General features: G+C 42.2%; 2 protein-coding genes across 3 annotated transcripts; one reads left to right on the top strand and one right to left on the bottom strand.

The window, feature by feature from the left end:
- Nucleotides 1-1408: 1408 nt before the first annotated feature.
- On the top strand, nucleotides 1409-21188 carry LOC135477956 (uncharacterized). 2 transcript variants are annotated; one of them, XM_064758194.1, is made up of 2 exons: nucleotides 1409-1468; nucleotides 18680-21188. In XM_064758194.1, exon 2 carries the CDS (start codon nucleotides 18695-18697, stop codon nucleotides 20534-20536), a length of 1842 nt encoding a protein of 613 aa, XP_064614264.1. In that variant the 5' UTR covers nucleotides 1409-1468; nucleotides 18680-18694; the 3' UTR covers nucleotides 20537-21188. The 2 variants fall into 2 exon arrangements, with proteins under 2 accessions (XP_064614264.1, XP_064614263.1); XM_064758193.1 differs by lacking the exon at nucleotides 1409-1468 and adding an exon at nucleotides 11536-11859.
- LOC135477719 (uncharacterized) lies at nucleotides 3817-6066 on the bottom strand (the record flags this gene model as incomplete). The annotated part of the gene is given in 3 exon segments (XM_064757913.1): nucleotides 3817-3861; nucleotides 5011-5137; nucleotides 5924-6066. Coding segments are annotated over 3 exon segments (315 nt in total), but the record flags the coding sequence as incomplete, so codon positions are not given.

The following is a 21188-nucleotide window of genomic DNA, read 5'->3' as shown; positions in this document are numbered from 1 at the left end:
GTGAATCATCCTCGTACGATCTGGAAAAGATTTTGTAGTCGTTTTCAGAGATCGGTGTTTTGCCCATAGGCACTATTTTTTCGAACAAGATAAACCGACTTTTCGTCTCTTCCTTTGATCTCTTTTTGAAATGCCTTGATTAGCTTCACCTATTGTTTTCTGTTTTTTTTTCAACTGCTCATGTGGAGCAGTGGAACACATCACCCCGTTCTCTTTACTCACTGTTTACAATTCATAACCAATACAAACACCGCGCAATGGTTGTTGGCGCTAATTAGAACGAATTTTACCAGCTCCGTGATTGTTGTCATCGCCGTGAACATTAGAATCTTTAGTTAAACGCAATTCTGCTGGCATGTACAGCCAATCGAATCGCTGTTTGAACTGAGAATGTCTATCACGAAACCTATTTACTAATTCTCGAATAACTCAATCGCCAATAGGAAAATGGCGTCGAGCCGTTGTCATGGTGTCGCGTGTTGAATTGTATAGCGCACGTGACAAGTGAACATAGCTCGTTTCCGGTACAAATGACATTGTACTGCCAACAATAGTCTTTGCTCACTGGACAACTATTCTTCGAAGCTTATCTTCACCACGCTTATTAATCCATTATTAAACACGCCATGTTCAAAGCAGTCATTTGATCTGGGCATTGTTACAAGTGAAAGACCGCCGTCAATTGTTTAACATATCCGGCACACAAGCTCATAATGTAAAACTTCCTGGGCTGGTGAGCGAGGCTTAACCAGTTTTCGTAAACGTTGAACCCAGTTTCCTGGATGGCATGACATCCATGTAATCTTAATTCATCCGTTAAGGGAGGATACATGACAAAGAACAGGTAGTCTCAGGTGTTGTTCATCAATAGCAATCCGAACAGGGAATTTCTTGTGGAATGTCCACAAAGCCGTGTACAAAACCGATACTTAGCGAGTGGATTTGGCCACCATGCTTGCTGTAGTTTTGTTGTTTGCGGCACATGTCCATGTAACATTGGTGTTCATTTTGTCTGTCAGAGTTTCCTGGGTATTCTACATAATGCACTGTTTTGTCATTCGAAGCCTGCTCAGGTATATAAAAAATGGAACATTGCGTTGGCATTACTCGTCGTGTGAACCAGGGAACTTCACATGACGGATAAATGAAAGTCTCTAGAAGTTTATTGTTCTGGATTCCATCATCACCGCAGTGGCAGATTTGTCGTAGCTTTCTAAAACATACGGTCGTTGCAAATACCTGCACCTGTAAACTGTTTTCAATAGAGGCGGAGGTCTTCGATAAGTTGTGTTATGACAGCTTCAAATACGCACCAGCGTCGCCGTTGTGTTAAACTTTCTTCGTACTAACGCTTGAGCCTTCATCTCAACAGAATTTGATATTGGAGCCATGCTTCAGAGGCAATTATCTGTGAACCTAGGGTGAGGCATACCGAATCTTCCCGAAAACAAAACCAAGGGGAATCAAGGTGAGTAAGCGTTAATATCCATCAGGGAGCATGCGACGAGAAGACATGTAGAATTCAGTTCAGGCCAGTCGCTTATTTTCTCATTTGTTTGTTGTTGAACACCATACTAGAGAATGTTTTACTTAAATTGTACAGCGGTTAGTTTTGTGGATGTACGAAACCGGAGTCAAGCCTAAAAAGTGAAAATACCGTGCAATTCACAAGGACATGTAACCAATACACTAAACACGGGAATATGTTCTCGTCGCTAATAACTTCTCCGATTAATGATCCATAAAATGTTGTTGATAGTATCTGTAAATGCCGGTAAAAATGATTATTACTTGGAAGTAGATGGGTCAAGTGCGCACCTACATGCATGTCGTTCGAGACCAACATCAGCACAGAAGGCCTTGCGGTATGAGAAATATGTCTCTACCACGCTAGATGTCCACTAGACAGACGGGTGAATAAACCTTTAGAACTTTACAAACAGTTCAAATCAATTTATTTTGCCAAAGCAAAAATCAGGATCACTGAAGTTTAATATATTGAAAAGACCAATGACTTTAGATATTGAATTTCTTGAATAAGAACGAACAAAGCAGCCCTCAAATCATTTTACAAGTTAACAAGCAGAGCAGGAGTAGAAAAACGGCAATTCCATCCTGGTTAACAATGAGGAGAGTATACAAAAAGTTGATTATTTTTAAAATAAGTCAAAACCAATCAATATCACGTATGGCCACCACTTGCTTCAATGCCTGCAAAAACTCTCCGACGCATACAAAGTCAGTCGTCTGATGAGATGACGTGGGATTCGTTGCCATTCATCTTGGAGAGCGAGTTGTTGTCGGTTGGCTGCAAGGCGTGGCCGTTGTCTTACTCGACGACCCATGATATCCCAAAGGTGTTCTTTGGGGGATATATCTGGGGAACGTGCAGGCCACGGCAAGAGGTTGACGTAGGTGGCGTCCAGGAAGTTCTGCACAACTCGAGATGTATGGGGTCTGGCGTTGTCATGCTGGTAGAGGACACCACGTGGGTGCTGTTGAAGGAATGACAGGACAACAGGAACATAACGTTGTTCTGTTAGGTTCCCGTAGATGATGACCAGTGGTGCCCGTTCCTCTCTACAAATCCCACCCCACTCCATCATGTTGCCACCTCCTGGACGCATGATGCAGCCGTTCGTTTGCGTTTTTGACGGTAAACTCGCTGTCTGCCATCGGCTCGAAACAGAAACAACACGTTGCCAATCACGTTGAAGCCAACGGCGTACAATTCGAGCCCATCACAACCTCTGGCGACGATGTTCGGCTGTCAACAGTGGTCGATAGGCCCTAATTCTGTGAGCCATAAGTCTCCTGGGCACGGTCTGTCAACTGACCCGGTGTCACTGTCAGGAAGCGGTTTCTCAGGTGTAAGGTGTGCAGGTACCCGTCTTCTCTGGGTGTAGTTACCCTAGGCCTGCCTGTTCTTGGTCTGTCCGATTTCTGCCCTGTCTGTCCGTAACGTTGCATCAAGTTTGACACAGTTACACGAGAGCAGCCGAAGGTCGTTGCAATGTTGGCATGGGCGGTTCCCATGAATGCCATACCCATCTTCTCCATAACAACAGTTGCTATACGGTACTTTTGTTCATTGATTAAACAAAAATCAAATATCAGACACCAGTCCCGTCGTCACCACAATATCAAATGCTCTTCAAGGCCGATTATTTTCCCGTCTACATTGTTTCCATCTGCTTTCTGGGGTCCCCGAGTACTCACACATGTGTTGAACATTTGTTTCATATTTTTTATTTTCATTTTTTTATTTCTCCCGGTGTCAGAAGCTGCAGTTTTCGACGAGATTGACGATTCTTGATTATCGCCGTTTTACCGGACATTGCCGAGTACTGAAGGCTCGAGTCGAAAATGACGGTTTTCGAAATTCGTTTATCTTAAATGTAAGGTTACAACTTTTAGGTATTCATGAAATAACTAGGTGGTAAGAAAAAGTCAGAATTATATCAGACAGGTATAGATGCCGTTTAGAAAGTGGATTAAGTAACAGAATTATCATTATTAGGGTTTACACTTTCTGAATAGAGCACATATTCTTATGCTGCGAATTGGCTGAGACCACGGCGGGTGTCTGACTCTGAGATCGCTGGTTCCAAACTTGCACTAGTCTCAGCCAATTTCCAGCACTAGAATCTGTGCTCTATTCAGAACGTGTAATCCCTATAATGATAATACTGCTAAGTCAGAATTAGTTTGTTATGACTTGAAGTCCGTGTTTATGGGGCACGTTTTGACACATGTAGGAGAGCGTGGACGAGAAAACCAAGCCCCAGCTAGGTGCATAGTGACTGTAGATTGTGCCTATATGTAACGGTAGTTCTGCAAACCTGCATTCTGAAAGCTAAGCTGGGAACAATGCAACAGATGTCAGATTAAATCACGAATCACTTAAATAAGCAGCAATTGTCGCTTATATGTATGCACGGAGATACCGTCTCAATTACTGCCTGTTTGTTAACACGGGCTAGCTTCTCTAGTAATGCCCACTTCCATTACACAGATAGCTTCTCCAAATCTGCACCAAACACTACTTTGCTTCGGGTGAAGTCGTACTGATTGATATGGGGAACGCTAATGGTATAATAATTTAATTTATATGCTAATGATGTATGTAACGTGTTTATCTGCAAACAACTGATTATCACATCACTGTTCAACCAAACACCGTTAAGTGTAATGACTTTCTGTTTGCATACTGCAATTAGGACATCCTGCGAACTGTATAGTTACAAAATTTCTGTATAATGCAAGTTTTTGTGACCACTGAGCACATTAGGTAGTTGACCACGTGTTATCTAACTACCGTTTTGGGAAGATCGTATTAACTCATAATTAATGTAAACTCTTTCTTCTATACTTGTTTGTTCCATTTTGCCTATCATTGATATCATGGGCTATTCGTCGATATTCTAAGTATTGTAGCAGATGTCAGTAACTTTCAGGTATTAGTAGGCCTGTTAGACTATTACACTGTTTATATGGCTTTAGTGACAATGCGCTCGTGTTGCAGGGTGCGCAGTCTAACGTTCGTTGAAGACCACTTCTGTATACGTCACACGTGGGAAAGTTCGCCAGTAATTTGCCAAAGGTTAGTGGTTTAGCGCAGGTACTCCTGTTTCCTACAGCAATAACATTGGTATCCACCCTATAAGTGAACAAACGCAAATTATATTCCTTGCAGACGTGACATTCGCTGTATATACTTTCATATTGTTTTGCACCAAGGGCCCTCGTTAAGTAAATGAAAATGTTAAAACATACAGGAAGCCCCTGTTGAAAGACACGACCCACATACTGACAGAACGACCTGAAAACGGTCAGGACGATCCGTAGACAATCAGAACGACACACAGACAGTCAGAACGACAAACAGACAGTCAGAAAGAGGGACAGACAGACAGTCAGAACGACAGACAGACAGTCAGAACGACGAACAGACAGACAGTCAGAACGACACGCAGAACGACAGGCAGACAGACAAAACGACCAGCAGACAGACTGAACGACAGACAGACAGTCAGAACGGCACACAGACAGTCGGAACGACACGCAGACAGACAAAACGACACACAGACAATCAGAACGACACGCAGTCAGAACGACTCTCAGACGAATAGAACGACTTGAGAACAGGCAGAACGATCCACAGACCGTCAGAACGACAAACAGGCAATCAGAACGACAGACAGACAGCCAGAACGACAGGCAGACAGTAAGAATGACAGACAGACAGTCAAAACGACAAACACACAGTCGGAACGGCACGCAGACAGTCGAAACGACATGCAAAATGTCAGAACGACACGCAGACAGACAGAACGAAACGCAGACAGTCAGAACGATCCACAGACGACCAGAACCACCCCAAGACAGTCAGGACGACACGCAGACAGTCAGAACGCCACACAGACTGTCAGAACGACAAACAGACAGTTAGAACGACAGACGGACAGTCAGAACGACAAACAGACAGATAGTCAGAACGACACCCAAACAGAATGACTCAAAGAAGAATAAAACGACCCACAGACAATCAGAACGACCCACAGACAATCAGATCAGAACTACTTGCAGACAGAACGACCCGCAGACACTCAAAAGGACCCGCAGATGGACAGAACAACCCACAGACAGTCACAACGACACGCAGACAGACAAAACCACCCGCAGACAGTCACAACGACACGCAGACAGACAGAACGATCCGCACACAATCAAAACGATCCACAGAGGAATAGAGTGACCCACAGACAGTCAGAACGACACACAGACAGTCAGAACAATCCACAAAGGACCAGAACCACCCGCAGACAGCCAGAACGACACACAGACTATCAGAACAATCCACAAAGGACCAGAACCACCCGAAGACAACCAGAACGACCCACAGACAGTCAGAACGACACACAGACAGTCAGAACGACCCGCAGACATACAGAGCGACCCGCAGACAGTCAGAACGACACGAAGACATTCAGAACGACACACAGACAGTCAGAACAACACTGAGACAGACAGAACGAAACGCAGACAGTCAGAACGACCCACAGACCGTCAGAACGACCCACAGACAAACAGAACCGCCCACAGACAGTCAGAACTACCCACAGACGACCAGAACCACCCGCAGATAGCCAGAACGACCCAAAGACAGTCAGAACGACAAACAGACAGTCAGAAAGACATGCAGACAAACAGAACGACACACAAACAGTTAGAACGACTTACAGACAGACAGAACGACCCGCAGACATTCAGCATGACATGCAGACAAACAGAACGACCCACAGACGACCAGAACCACCCGCAGATAGCCAGAACGACCCACAGACAGTCAGAATGACATACAGACAAACAGAACGACACACAGACAGTCAGAACGCCCTGAAGACGGACAGAACGACTCGCAGACGGACAGAACGACTCACAGACGGACAAAACGACCGACCTATAAAGTCGCTTCTAAAATAAATGCAAATATAAGGCTTTATATTAAGCTTAAAAGAAAGGACAACACTGAACATAACCACATCCGCAGGTTGCTTGCAGACCTTCCCACGTAGAGCCGGAGAGGAAGCCAGCATGAGCTGGACTTGAACTCACAGTAATCGTATTGGTGAGAGGCTTCTGTGTCATTACGCTGCTCTAGCCCGCTAACGAACTGAGCCACGGAGGACTCCCCATGTGGTCTTTTCTTTTAAGCTGCTAACGTTTTAATACATGGAAGTGTGTCAGGAACGTGTCAGTTTAGAGCTTGTGGGTTTTCTCTGGTGTTTTCTGCCCAGTTCCTTCACCAATTAACCTGACAGATAATCAAATAAATACATCAGTAGGGTGGTGCATGATTTTCACGTGGCTGCGGTATCCTTCCATCATAAAACTGATAGCCGTAGTATAATTACAACATCCTTGACTACAGCCTGAAACATCAATTTCTGCGTACAACTGAGACACGTGACCCAGTTTAAGCACTGCACAACCAACCAAACTGTCTAACCTTACCTGACGTCCATAAAGTGGTTCGTGTCTGAAACTATGGTATTTGCAACTGGAATCGATTAGGTAATCTGTAATTTAGTTTGTTTAATTCGTTGCCATGTGTCAAAGGTCGTGTTTTCCTTAGCAATGACGTTGTGCGTGGCCTTTCCTGTGTGTACGCTGGCATCAAATTTCATCATACGTTAATAATTGGTGTCTAAAAGCACGTAACTTTTGTGTACAGAAGAACTGGAATTTCAGTCAATGTGAAATGATTTATCTTGTTAAGGTTATGATCAGGGTCAGGGTTATATAGAGAAAACGAAAGATTGATGCAAATCGTTATATGGAAAGGTTGTGGAAAGTTATTTGTAAATATGATTTTCAGGAGAAAATGATTCATTTATTTATTTATGTAATTGATTGATGTTTTACACCGTATTCAGGAATATTTCACTTGGCGGCAAGCAAGTTTCACTTGGCGGCAAAGGCAAGAATTATGGTGGGAGGAAACCGTTCAGAACCCGAGTAAACCCACGACTATCCGTAAATTCCTGGCAGACCTTCTCATGCAGGGGAAAATGACATTTGAAAATAATTTGTGTATGGTGTTTATTTGTATGGTGTTTATTTGAGACCATATTTTGGTATAATAACAATGTGATATAAGCATACATAAATATTTGGGAACTTAAAATCATTTTGAACGTTTTATTCGATGGCATTACCTTTCATTTTCAAAATATAATTTCATCCCCACGACTTCTATGGCCAGGTGCGTGGAGTATATGGTGTGGTATGTTTTGAGAATGACACATGTTATTATTTTATATGTGTTCATCAGTTCTGAGATATATCGATAAATAATTGTGGAAATCATTCTGTTTTCACCAATAGCAACGGAGCGAGAACAAACTATATACACAGGAAATAGGCGAACCTTGTATGGCCTCAAGCCGTACGATGACATAGACAGATCTCATTATTTTGTTGTCCAAACCATTGCAATGTTATCAGTCTGGTAGGGTTAATTCATGTTACAAACTTCTGAATTTTCTGACATGTCTTCAACATTTTTCACATCTTCTTCCGCTGTGCGTTCAAGTGCTTCATCTCTTATCGGGCTTGAAAGAGGCTTTTTTCTTAACTGGTTGGACCATTATAGTTAATACACCAAATGAAGCAGTGGAATATTAACTGTAATATCCGCAGGCGCCCTCATATTAGCCTGTAGCCCCGGTACACTTCAGGAAAAGCTCTAAATTGAGCCACCCTGCGCGGTGTCAGTGTACTCAGTTTGCCTTCCCATGAATAAATCGTGCCGTAAGCACGGTGTGTTATGTATGTACGTATGTATGTATGTATGCTTATAGGGTTGTATGTCGGACTTAACAATATTCCAGTCATATGACGACGAGGAGTCATTAGGTGCGTGTATATACACTGTGTCTTCTTGTGGCAGGGCGAGTCCATGCCGTAAGAGGTTCCCGCCACTGAAGTATCAGGTCGAAGACACCAGGCATGACACCCCACCCAGTCAGATTGTACTGGTACCGGGCCAAACAGTACCGTTCCTTGCTCTAATCTCTCAATGCTGCAACAAATCTCACTTGTAAAGTCTTTGGTATGACTCCGGTTTGATCTTTGGTCAGATGAGTACATGCCGCACACAAGGGAGACCAGTGGTCTGCGGACAACTTCATGTAAGCCTACGTAAATGGCACTTTGCAGGCTTCACATGACTACAGTATCGTTAACCCTAACTTGAAGCCTGGAGTAGTCAAAGTGCTAATTCAGTGAAAATGTTATTAATGATAAATTCACCGATAACTGCGTAACGACACATATCCCATACCTGGAATGTAAAAACTACTCAAATATGAGCGGTTTTGGTGGCGTAGATAGGGATGACAGGGATGGCGTGACGTCACAAATACATGTAGATAGCCGATCCGACTCTAACACACCTTGTACATCACTTATTATGTACCGGTACGTCACCTTTTTCTGGTGCATTTCATCTGGGATATTGACCTGTTCATAAGAGTCTATTTATAGTAACAGTAACTTTTGAGAAAAAAAATCTTTTTTTATTGTCCGTAACTCCAACAATTACGAGTACAAAATTTTCTTTTCTACACCTTTAACAAGAAATTTTCTTCTCCTTAATTGTAACTATTTATATAATTGTCTTTTTGGGGTTGAATTTTTTTCTGGTCATGTCCCCTCCACGGTTTCGTTCCATATACATATACTCGCTCTACGTCTGTAAAACGCTTTTGTTCAGCTACGAATCAAAGTGCTTAAATAGTGAACCATTTAGTGAAGAACCTTCTCACTTCAGTCGTTTACTTATGTTTGGTGTGTTCGCGAATCCGCGCCTAGCAATGTCATGTCGTCTTTGTGTTGACTTCCATTGCTGGGCATAACGGTAAACAAGCCTGACAGGGCTTAGGCTATTCACGTCTCACGTACTTGACTCACAGATAATAAACGGTATCGCAATGCTGATCAGACTGGGCACATCAGTGGTTAAACGGAGACATGATTTATTTTATTCAGTCTGCTGATAACATTTCATGGTTCTTGACTCACTTAAGGGACCACCGTACAAAATCCTTAGTCTTTATTTCGTAAACCAGCACATGAAAAAAAAAATGTGTTATTCAGTTTTCCTCCCTTTGATGATAGTTAAACGTATTTTTTCATTTCCTTTTTTCATTTCATTTCATATATTTAGATATTCGTTTATTTCATTTTTATTGTAAATATTGTATACTTTAATTTATGGTCGCCGTCGAATAAGTTAAATATTCGTAAGTATGATGAAAAACTCCAGTCAATAAAACAAATAAAACTTTGTTATTCGATGATTTTGTTTTCCTCTACCCTATAGATATATAGAATTACGTCTAATAAATTAGCATTGATCTATTAAACGACACTAAGTCTATGACTGTTTTGCTATGTGCGAACATGTCCAGAATGTCGTTGATCCTTTCTGATCGTGATTTGTTTCAGCGTATGTGGTAAAATACACGTCCTGTCGGTCCACTATGTGAGTGTTTCCACTTTCACTTACCGACAGCGGAGCTGTGTTATAAATCTGACATGATATGTGACACACATATAAATTATTTGGAAACGTTTAGTCCGCTGCATGGTACCGGCAAATAATAGCAAAGACACGTGTTTTTGCGATTTTAGACACACACCACGATTTCACATGGAAATGGCAAAATTATGTGTAGGCCTACACTGAAAAAACAAAGGATGTTTAACTTTTAAACGCCTAATAAACATCTGTTTTGCAACAGATAATAAACGTGGTTAATGTTTAATTGCAGCATACTTAAACATGTTTGTCTAAACTAATTTGTCCAGCTAATAATAACACTGCTGAACACTTTTGAGTACATTGAAAACTTTAAACACTCCGTATAAGCAGTATACCTATTCACTTCACTACCTGAATGATTGCAATATGTGTAAGTGTTTATAAAACACCTTATGTATTTATGAAAAATAAATCCATGTATTTATGAAACAAACGCGTGTATTTAAAAAAGAAACACACCTTAACGTTAGTCCAAGCAGAAGTAATTGTCATTTAGACAACTCATTTGAGGGAATGTGTATTGACTTGCCTCGAGGAAGAACATGGAAAGCAGGTTACCAGACGGATAGCTGTTGATCTAAGCCTTCGTTACCAGGGTGAGCTCGCGAACCACGGCAAAATATCTGCCTTTCATTACGAATATACAACCGCTGTAGACTCGTCCAGTCAGAGGCGAAATGATCATGACTTTGCGAACCGGCAAGACACTGAATGTATTGGGTCTTTAACTTTTCTTCAGCGAGTGGAATGTGTGACCTGTATGTGCTTACTGGACTTACCGTTATATTGCTTATAAGGCGAAGTGCAAAGTGCACAATGATAATACCAGATAATTACGACGGCTTCGCAAAGAGAAGTTTTCTTTTCCCGTTATCAAAGGAAGGCCAATTTCTATTGTAAGCGCCATGTCTGACAGTGGATTTAGGCCTACTAGAGCGATGGCTATTTTCTGCATAGAGTCATTGACCATGACAAGAGAAAAGTTGATGCGAAGTCGACGTGGGGGTCTCACTGACAGCCTTTATTAGTACGCTCCGATTCCCTTTTCTTCTCCGCTGTGTTTGTCAAGTGGTCATCGATCCACCATGTCTGAAGCAATGACACACGCACGTGCTCTCTTAAGATTTTAAATTCCATTTCTTCTCATCGGAGATCTGACTTTTTGAGAAATCAGGACGAATGGATATTGAAAGAGTTCCCAATTTTGACATTTAGGACAGCTGCCTTCCAGTTTCTTTCTCGGAAATGAGCATTAAAAGTTGCTGCGCGTGATTACCGTTTGGTACCCCACAGGCGAAAATCAATCAAAACAGACGACATGTTGTCGTGAGTGGCAGACCCGTAACCACGCGCGCATAAACACCGCTTGGATCGATGAGACGACATGGCCTATGCGATCGTCGGAACGTTCAAATGAAGGAAGGTCTCCACCAGCGCTTTAACCGCATGTAATTATGCAGCTGGGACATCTTTTCAGGTGACCAAAGAATTTACCAGTTAAATTCTTCAGCAATTTTTCAGCCACCAATCATCGTTGGCGCGAAGCAAAGATGGACCCATGTACGAACGCCGATCGAACAGCACATTGATTATCAGGTATTAAACCTTGATTGGCCGTGATTGTGGACTGTCCACTATATACTGGTATAGATACAGCCTCCCGTGGAGAAGTTTACCTGTACGATATGGACAAGGTTGGCAGTAGAATGAAGGTTCTGTCTCTTGAAGATTTGTGGACAGCCCATTGGGTAAGAAAATATATTGGATGCTTTCTCAGTTAATTTTTTTTTGAAAAACAAAACTCGTTTTACATCGCCTCAGTGCTCGCTGAATTGCCATTAATCAGTGCATGACTGACATAGGACAGCTCTACAGTTTCTGACCAGAATCAGGATTGGCGACTTGAATGAATGAATGATTATGGCTTAACGCCACATCGGCAATATTTCAGCCATATCGTGGCGATTGTCTGCTTGAAGTTTGACATTTCTGTTTGGGTATCTTCCTCCTGTAACGTCTAAACCAGTATTTTATGTTTCGGAAATGACATAATATAGATTATAACACCTTGATTAAAGATTTTTTTAACTTACGAAAATTGATTTTCAAATTGTTCCAAATACCTTAAATTGTTGAAAACTAAAATTGATGATAGTGATTCTCATAGTGTTAGAAATGTGTCGTACCACTGTGACGTCCTTCTCCTTAATTAGCATAAAAGTGATGAAATTGACATAGGATTCATTTCACCCCCCAAAATTGCCCCTACCCCTCCTACATTGTGTAAGTTAGGGTATAAACTTTGATATTCAGAACATTGTACTTCGTTCATCAACAGTATTGTCTTGACGCGCATTTTTTACCTTCCGTATGTGGCTCTCTCTGCAGCTGTCGGCCAGTTGCTCAGGCTGTCTGTCGGACTGCATGCCCGGTTTCAACATCCTTTTCTTCTAACATGTGCCAGTCAGTCAAATTTGTGTGAAATCTTATCTTTTAACATCGACCATTTACATGCCACTTATTTGGTAAATTTCACAAATTTGATCGTTTTTTTATTATTTTCACTGTGTTATAGCAAACGTAGGTTATTTTATTTCTCATTGCACAGAAAATATGTCTAGTCTTTTGTACAGATAAAAGAGTTATTTCTATGAACACGGATAGGTTTTGAATGCATCATAAATTACCTATATTTATATATAATATAATCCGTTATGCTTGTGGGCTATTAGATTATGAACAGATGATCGTATGGTGTACTGTGTAGTGTACTGTATGGTGTAATGCATGTAGTACTGTTGGTGAGCTGCACAGTTCACTTTATGGCGCAATGTATGGTGTGCCGTATTGTGTACGGTATATGGTGTACTGTATGTTGTAGCGTATGGTGTACGTTATATGGTGTACTGTCTGGTATACTGTATGGTGTACCAGATATGTATGGTGTACAATATATGGTGTATTGTATGGTGTACTGTATGGTGTACTGTATGGTGCAAGGTATGGCGTAGTGTATATGGTGTACTGTATGGTGTTCCTTATATGGTGTACTGTATTTTGTACCGTATGGTGTGCCAGCTATGGTGTACCCTATATGATGTACTGTATGGTGTACCGTATACGGTGTACAGTATAGTGTATTGTATGGTGTTCCATATATGGTGTACTTTATGGTGTACCGTATTGTGTACCAGCTATGGTGTACCATATATGATGTACTGCATGGTGTACTGTATGGTGTACCGTATGATGTATCAGCTATGGTTTACCGTATATGGTGCACTGTATGGTGTACCGTATATGGTGTACTGTATGGTGTACCTTATATCGTGTACCTTATGTCATATACTGTATAGTTACCGTATGTGGTGTACTGTATGGTGTACCGTATATGGTGTACTGTATGGTGCAAGGTACGGCGTATTGTATATGGTGTGCTGTATTCTGCAAGATATGGCGTACCGTATATGGCGTACTGTATGGTGTACCGTATATGTGTACTGTATGGTGCAAGTTATGGCGTATTGTATATGGTGTGCTGTATTGTGTACTGTATGGTGTACCGTATTGTGTACCGTAGGGTGTACCAGCTATGGTGTACCCTATATGATGTACTGTATGGTGTACCAGGTATGGTGCACTGTATGGTGTATTGAGTGGTGTACTGTATGGTATACCGTACATGGTGTACTGTATGGTGTACCGTATATCGCGTACTGTATAGACACGTCCATTTAATCCTGCACTGATCAGATGATATATTAAGGTTAGAACGTCCATTAATTTTATTTATTTATTTATTTATTTATTGATTCATTTATTTATTTATCTATCTATTTGATTGGTGTTTTACGCCATACTCAAGAATATTTCAGTTATACAAAGGCGGCCAGCATTATGGTGGGAGGAAACCGGGCAGAGCCCGGGGGAAACCCACGACTATCCGCAGGTTTCCGACAGACCTTCCCACGTACGGCCGGACAGGAAGCCAGTATAAGCTGGACTTCAACTCACAGCGACCGCATTGGTTAGAGGCTTCAGAGTCATTACGCTGCTAACCAACTGACCCACGGAGGCTCCAGAACGTCCAATAAGGCCAGGGACTTACAGCCAAAGCCAAAACAACGACGAGAGCTGGTTCGAAAGCGTGATTTAAGTGCTGATTCAGGCACCGACCGGCTGTGGCGAGAAGAATGAGCCAGTGAGGAACCGTGGTTACGTAATGGGTTTGACTGATTGATCGCTTGATTGATTGTTGGTTAACGCCATACTCACGCTGGCCCTCAGTACAATGGTTGGAAGAAACATGTTCAGTGGTTGCGCTTCCTCTGATACGTACACGTGTAGATATGTGTGTCGCTATACCTAGGACATATACCGTAGGTCTGTGTGTGCCAGGCAAAGTTCACCATGTTTGAGGTCAATACTTACAGCTATCTAACGACAGTAGCTCCGTCGGCATTTATATTTAAACATTGCTCAAATAAGTACATTTATAGGTCTCATTAAAATCCCATCGCTCTTACGTTAGGGCTTTATAGAAATGTCACACGCTCTTGTCCCTTACGTTACCAGCCCGAGCACCACCGGCATGTGTGATGAACGCGATCGCCATTTTCCCGTAGTTAGAACGCACATGTATATGATTAATTGCATACATAAGCTCTCCCAATTATAATTGTATATGGGTAAGTGGTTGCTGACGTGATCACCACAATAACATGGCCACTTAACTGGCATGTATACATTCGCATCCAAACGACACTGGCATGATCAATAGCTCGATTTATTTATTTATCGATTCTTTTAAACCATTCGTCAAAGGCATTCAGTTTGCGTTGCTGCTATCTTTAGTGAAGTAAAGTGTCAATGTGGATGTGACTGTGTCTTACCTAGGCTTCCGTACATATGCCGGGATTTCAGCGAAATTCGAACACTTCTCAACGGATTATATTCAAAAGTTGCATATTGATGCCAATACTCAGATTCGAATGCATATTTTTATTTGTCATATTGTATTGCAAAAAGTGTGGTAAAAAGTATGGTTAATAGTTATGTAGTTAATTGTTACAAATATTCATTTTATTATTTTATTTTAAATATACAAATATACGATATGTACGCAGTTTAAACCATCATGAAGTCAGTCACGAATCGGATCCAAGCTGAACTCACCTTGTACTCTTGTACAATGCTCCGAGAAATAAGCTACCATTTTGCTCACAAAGCATCATCGTAAGCCTCGGAATGCAAAATAGCTTACATACATACATACATACATGCATACATACATACATCCATGCATACGTACTTACACGTACGTACATACGTCCGTACATACGTCCATACATACATACGTCCGAAGTACATGAGCACAGAAACTATACCGAATCTCAGGAAAGGTCTCTCGTACCGACAGTCCTAATGACAAGGGACACGTTTATCTGTAGACATCGGACACTTTTTAATTAAATCTCGTTTTTGACATGTCTTTACATCAGTGAGCCATTATTTACGATGTGTGTTATAGCACGTTCTTCATAGTTACGTCCGTATAGTCTGTATCTAAACCAATATTTCCCACAGTGCAGATAGAACATAACATGTCATCACCGTGACCCCGTGACCCCGTGACCTTGGCATTGTTCATGATTTCTGCACAAAACCTGCTAAGAGCCCCAGCGATGTAAAGCCACCGTAGAAAGTAGCCGGACAACGGGGTAAGGAGGATGAAATTGTGTACGGAAACCGTGAATATCACCAAGGTCATTGGCGCGTCACGATGTCACGATAGGGGGGTCTCACCTGACATGATCGCCCTCATAGAACAATAGCCAGAGCCATATTGGAGCCCTGTATACATGGGCTGTTATAGCCACAGTACTCCAATATGGCTGCCAGAAGTAGGTCATGCAATCCCTCTAAAACCAAGGTACATGGGTAAACAACATGACTCCAACGGACACAATAAGCCTGTTTTGTTGAAGAATGTTGATTCTAGCACCGCTCTAGAACATTCAGTAAGGTGAAGCTATTTAAGACGTAAAAAAGCGCACCCTTGCATCCAACCTCCTCCCCCATACAAAGGTCACACTGGTCTGCTACGCGGTGGCAGAGATGTAACTCGAAGCCTGAGAGAGGCTCATGCGCTGTAAGAAGTATGTTGATCTGTGATTTACGTCAATAATGTTACGAATAGTTTGATCAGTCATTCTCGTGTCTGTATCGAACGTTTACCTTGAGCAAATACGGCCAGGTGTTCATGACAAGCGGAGCCGCACAGAAGCACCACCCAGTTACGACTGCGTGATGGTGCTTGGTTTGGATTATCTTTGATGGCCATACAGACTATATCAACTTCTGGTATCAACAAATTTATAAATAAAAGCCATTTTAAAGTAATATTCGTTTTTCTGAAGTTTGAATTGCAGTTAAATCGCTGTGCTACAGTGGGCTGTAATCTGTCGTGCAGTCTTGCATGGAGTTTGCTGGAGATTTCTGGACTTCACCAGAATTTCGCTTTCACATATATATTTAAGTGTTTGTAACAATGACGTTTTCCTTCTGGGAATATCTTCGTGCGAGATGCGTGTTTAGTGTCCAAATTATTGAATTATATTTTATGGAAAACATAAGAGGGCTTCAGTAGATGAGGTGGTTAGCGTGCCAGTGCGGCGTAATGAGCCAGGAGGCTCTCACCAATACGGTCGTTGTGAGTTCAGCTCAAGTTGGCTTCCTATCCGGTCATACGTGGGAGGGTCTTCCAGCAACCTGCGGATGCATGGACGTGAGTCTCGCTTGGGCTCAGCTCGGTTTCCTCCCACCATAATGTTGGGTGCCGTCGTATAAGTGAAATATTCTTGAGAACGCCGTAAAAATCCCAGTCAAATAAATGAATAAACAGATATCTCACTGGCTAAAAGTATAATAAGTCACCGAGTCGTGGCTATCTGCGTATAGGGCTATGGAGAATGCATGTTATCCTGTCTTAATAAAACAGAGAAAGAATAATAAACGGTTATGACTTCATTCAATACTTGTATATAAACCTCATTTTTAACAGAGCGGCAAATAAAATGTTGCTTTTGATTGATACGTGTTCGCGAGGTAAATCCTTTCCTTGCCTTGTTTCTTTAATCTATTGTTGACTCTTTGATACCGCACAACCGGAAAATAATCCCGTGGGACATAAATAACAGGCTTAGGTGACCTTAGAGTGATGTAGTATATATCGTCGTAGAATTTACTTATTTTATTTAAACTAATTTTTTCTTCAAGTAGGGCGTGCATGGGAAAAACTGGGGGGGGGGGGGGGACCTTGTATAAACCAGGGAGAGCTGAATTCGAGTCTGCAACCCTATTGATGAGACAACGCTTTACCCAAATGAGCCAGTGAGAGCAGGTGGCTGTTGCAGAAATAGTATCTCGTAGACGTAAGATGATTACCAATGTAGGGGCGATTAATATGTGCGATCTTAATCGATACGATTAGTCTACCCTCTAGGCTTCTGTACATTGTCTATACTCATGAATTATAGTTCTGGGACGTTGCTTCCTGAACGTCATAGTCTCTGCTATATCTGCTATAATTTTTTTTTTAGTATCATTGAGTTCATTTTCCTGTAGCTTAAGGCCACCATAGTGGTTGTATTCATGTCCATCAGTCACACGATCGACATTATCAAGCTACACTATTTTGGCCTGGCAAAATTCCGACCATACACGACCTTGGTACAATCAGCTGTAAGCTGAATGCTAAGTGGTGGTTTTATGCTGATGGTACAGACCATCTGCTTTATTGGTCAACCAAATGCTTGCTTTGTGAGACCAGATTATCCAGCTGCGTCATTCCAGTTGTCATTCATACAGTCTAATTGTCAACCTTGAACGGGATTCTTATCACAAAATTTCAACTAAAGACATATAGCATGATCCTCTGTATAAATAGAGAAAAGCAGTTCTACATCATAGTGGCTGTGATTGACGGTCGAAAAAAGCTAGTAAGCCCTAATCGATTTGTGCAGAAATCTCGGTAGAACCACAGAATTTTTTGAACTAGAAGTTGCAGATTGCTGAAAGCCATGTCACTAGGATGACTTTCAATTTATTTTGAAGCTTACAAACCAACACATCCCAACAATTTATTACATACCGCCCACAATTTATTACATACTGTGTGGACACACACGGAAGGAAGGGGGATAGCTTTTGTTTAGATACTAGTTCAAACGTAGTGAAGGACGGTGTAGAAGTGACCGACCTTCTCGCAATCTGTTATCACAAACTCGCAACCTCCAATGGCCCTTGCGAGATTTCTGCGGAATTTGGGCTTATCACATGCAGATCAAGCCACTGTCTAAAACTATGTTTTGATGTGTACTTCTGCCATCGATATTTATTTATTCCTTTACTTCATTGATGCACCATACTCGAGAATATTTCACCTATACGACGGCGATCAGCATTATGGGGAGAGCACTGACATCCAGTGTTGTTGTAAGGTAAAATGGCTACTATTATTGCACTGGTCACATTTCAAAAAATCATTTAATTTGAACTTTGTTTCAGACACAGCCTAGATCCATGGACGGGGCATCACGGCTACGCCAGCACGATAATTTCCATAAACAACTCTCAGCTTTCCATAAACTCACGGAGGCAGCCGAAAGGAAATTTTCAAAGGACACTCTTTACCAAATGCTACGAGTCCTCGTCAAGGGCATTCAGCAACCGAAGGGGTCTACGAGAGCTCACACTGAAAAAGACGCCACATACGAACACATCGACTCCATCCGGAAACTGCAAGACACCGTGTCCACATTCCAGGGGAAGAAACGGCGAGGGATTCAGAAAGAGGAGGCGACGCACGTCGTTAAATATTTCCACAATTTCATCAGAGAGGTTTCGCATTTGTCCGATTACAAAGAGTATTTTGATGATAGAATTTACAAATGTCTGTACGAATATTTCTACGACCCGACTAAGGATACCATTTCCGGCTCATACGACACGCTGGACGCAGGCGCCAGAGTTTCCAACAGTGTGAGATTTCGCGATATCGGCGTGAGTGATGACGCAGACAGTGGAAATTACTCGGATGATCTTTCTTCAAGGCCAAGGAGACAAACTTTGCCCAAATGTCATGAGCAAAAGCCTCGGAACAAATCGTCAGACTGTAGCACTTTAAAGCCCTTCAACGAACCGGATTGCAGAGAAAAGTGGTCATGGGCTGTGAAAGAACTACATGCCACCAATAAAAGGTGGGAAAATTTATTGTCTAAAGAGCAACTTGACCCTAATGACTTCGAGGTGGACAGCGAACATGATGTTCTGCACTACCCTTGCCACGAACAGTTTGTTTTCATCTTCAGACTTCTTCCAGACGTTTTCATGAAAAGCTATAAATCGTTGGAGTTGGCCAAAATTTGGTGGACACAGGCAAATAAATGCTTAAACCACTTCCCAGTAAGAAATAGGGACAGCGTCGATTTCGAGTACAAATCCCATTCCATCCGGCACAAAATTCGGCAGCTCGAAGCATGCATTCACAAAGGCCAGAAGAATTTCGAGGAATTTCAGGTTGTCTTGGCGACAACGACATCTCGCGAGAAGCGCGCGGAAGAGCTTGCCCAAGATTGTGAACACTTGGAGGAGTTAAAGATAGAAGCGGAACGGAAGTACAATCAAGCGTTAAACGAAAGGCGCGCACTTATTCAAAAATTCGAATATGCCATCAAAGGAACTTCGAAATATTTTGAGCTTAAAAGTCAGTTAACAGCCCATGACCGTCGCGTCTCCGAAACTTACAACGCATTGAGAGTGCTAAGGTATCAGTTCGAAATAATACATGACGACTTCCTGGTAGAAGTCGAGGTTAGGCCAAATTTCATCCGATTTACTGACCATGTTAAGGAAATGGTGTCTAGCCTAAAAGAAACTCTTAACTCCATGAGAGCCGAGAAGAGACAATGCGAAAAAGAACTGGCTTTGATCAAGACAAACTGTGAAACAATGCGAACGGTCATGCGTAAGCAGGTAGGAAGTGATAAAATGAAGGCGCCACCTGGTGAACGATCAAAACGAGTCACATCACGTGCCGCTTTTAAAGAACGTGACAATACGTATGACGTCATTGCAACGGCGTCTAAAAAGAGGCCGGTGAAGATGGGGACTGTCCGTGAGAAGAAACAAGAAGTGGCGAGTCCTCTGTGGTCTGAATCAGAGAGATCCGATGGATTGGCAGAGGCTGATGGGCACGACGCAGACACAGAGTGGGCTGGTGGGGAGAAATATACCTTTGCCAAGTATACACGGCTTCTTCATTTGGAAAGGAAAGGGAGGAGAGTTCATCTACCGAAACAACCCAAAACCAAGTCGAAGCCATCACGGAGTGTCAGTAAGCTGCCCCGACCCGTGCAGCCGTGAGATCGGTTAAGCCCCGTCTGCAGGCTGCGATTTTTCCGATCAACTTGCAAGACTGAACACAATGGAGACATGCGAAACTAATGTAATTTTGGTCTAAATATGCAAATCGTGTGAAACAGAATTTGTCCTAGTTCAGTCGACTGTAGTCGCATTGCATTGGGCGAGTGGACAGGTCAAATCACACCAAGTGAGAATGTTGCCTAAACGATGTTACCACAGCTTCGTGAGAGCTGAAAGCTCAGCAGGGTATGATGAAACACATCTCAAATATAGCCTACTGAAGAGCCAGATATTCACATGTTCAAGTAGTAACTTTCCTTCAGTGACTAATTGGTTGGTATGAATATGTGATGTCCCCCATACGCTTTCTCTTTGCAGCACGGCGTTACCAGTGCCATTCTGTATACAGCGCTTCATCGCATTGTATGCCTATATATAGCGCTGTCACAAAATAGACCTGTATACAGCGTTGTTTCACAACATAGGCTTATATACAGCGCTTTATCACAATGTAGGCCTTTATACAAACTTAAACTAAATGTAGGCGGGCCAACCTACATAAGTGTTCTTCCAAGTTCTCACTTAACCTTCACGTAAACCTTCCAGTTCCACTCCCGATTAAGAGAACACTGAATTTACCGACTGAATTTGC

This window comes from Liolophura sinensis, chromosome 11 (assembly GCF_032854445.1).
Source record: "Liolophura sinensis isolate JHLJ2023 chromosome 11, CUHK_Ljap_v2, whole genome shotgun sequence".
Taxonomy (NCBI): Eukaryota; Metazoa; Mollusca; class Polyplacophora; order Chitonida; family Chitonidae; genus Liolophura; species Liolophura sinensis.
Note: the sequence above shows the minus strand (reverse complement) of the source record. Positions and strands in the feature narration are given on the sequence as shown.

Coding starts and splice junctions, on each gene's coding strand:
- LOC135477956 (XM_064758193.1), top strand. CDS start 11,797: ATGGACAAGGTTGGCAGTAGAATGAAGGTTCTGTCTCTTGAAGATTTG. Junction 11,860..18,679: donor ATTTGTGGACAGCCCATTGG/GTAAGAAAATAT, acceptor ACTTTGTTTCAG/ACACAGCCTAGATCCATGGA.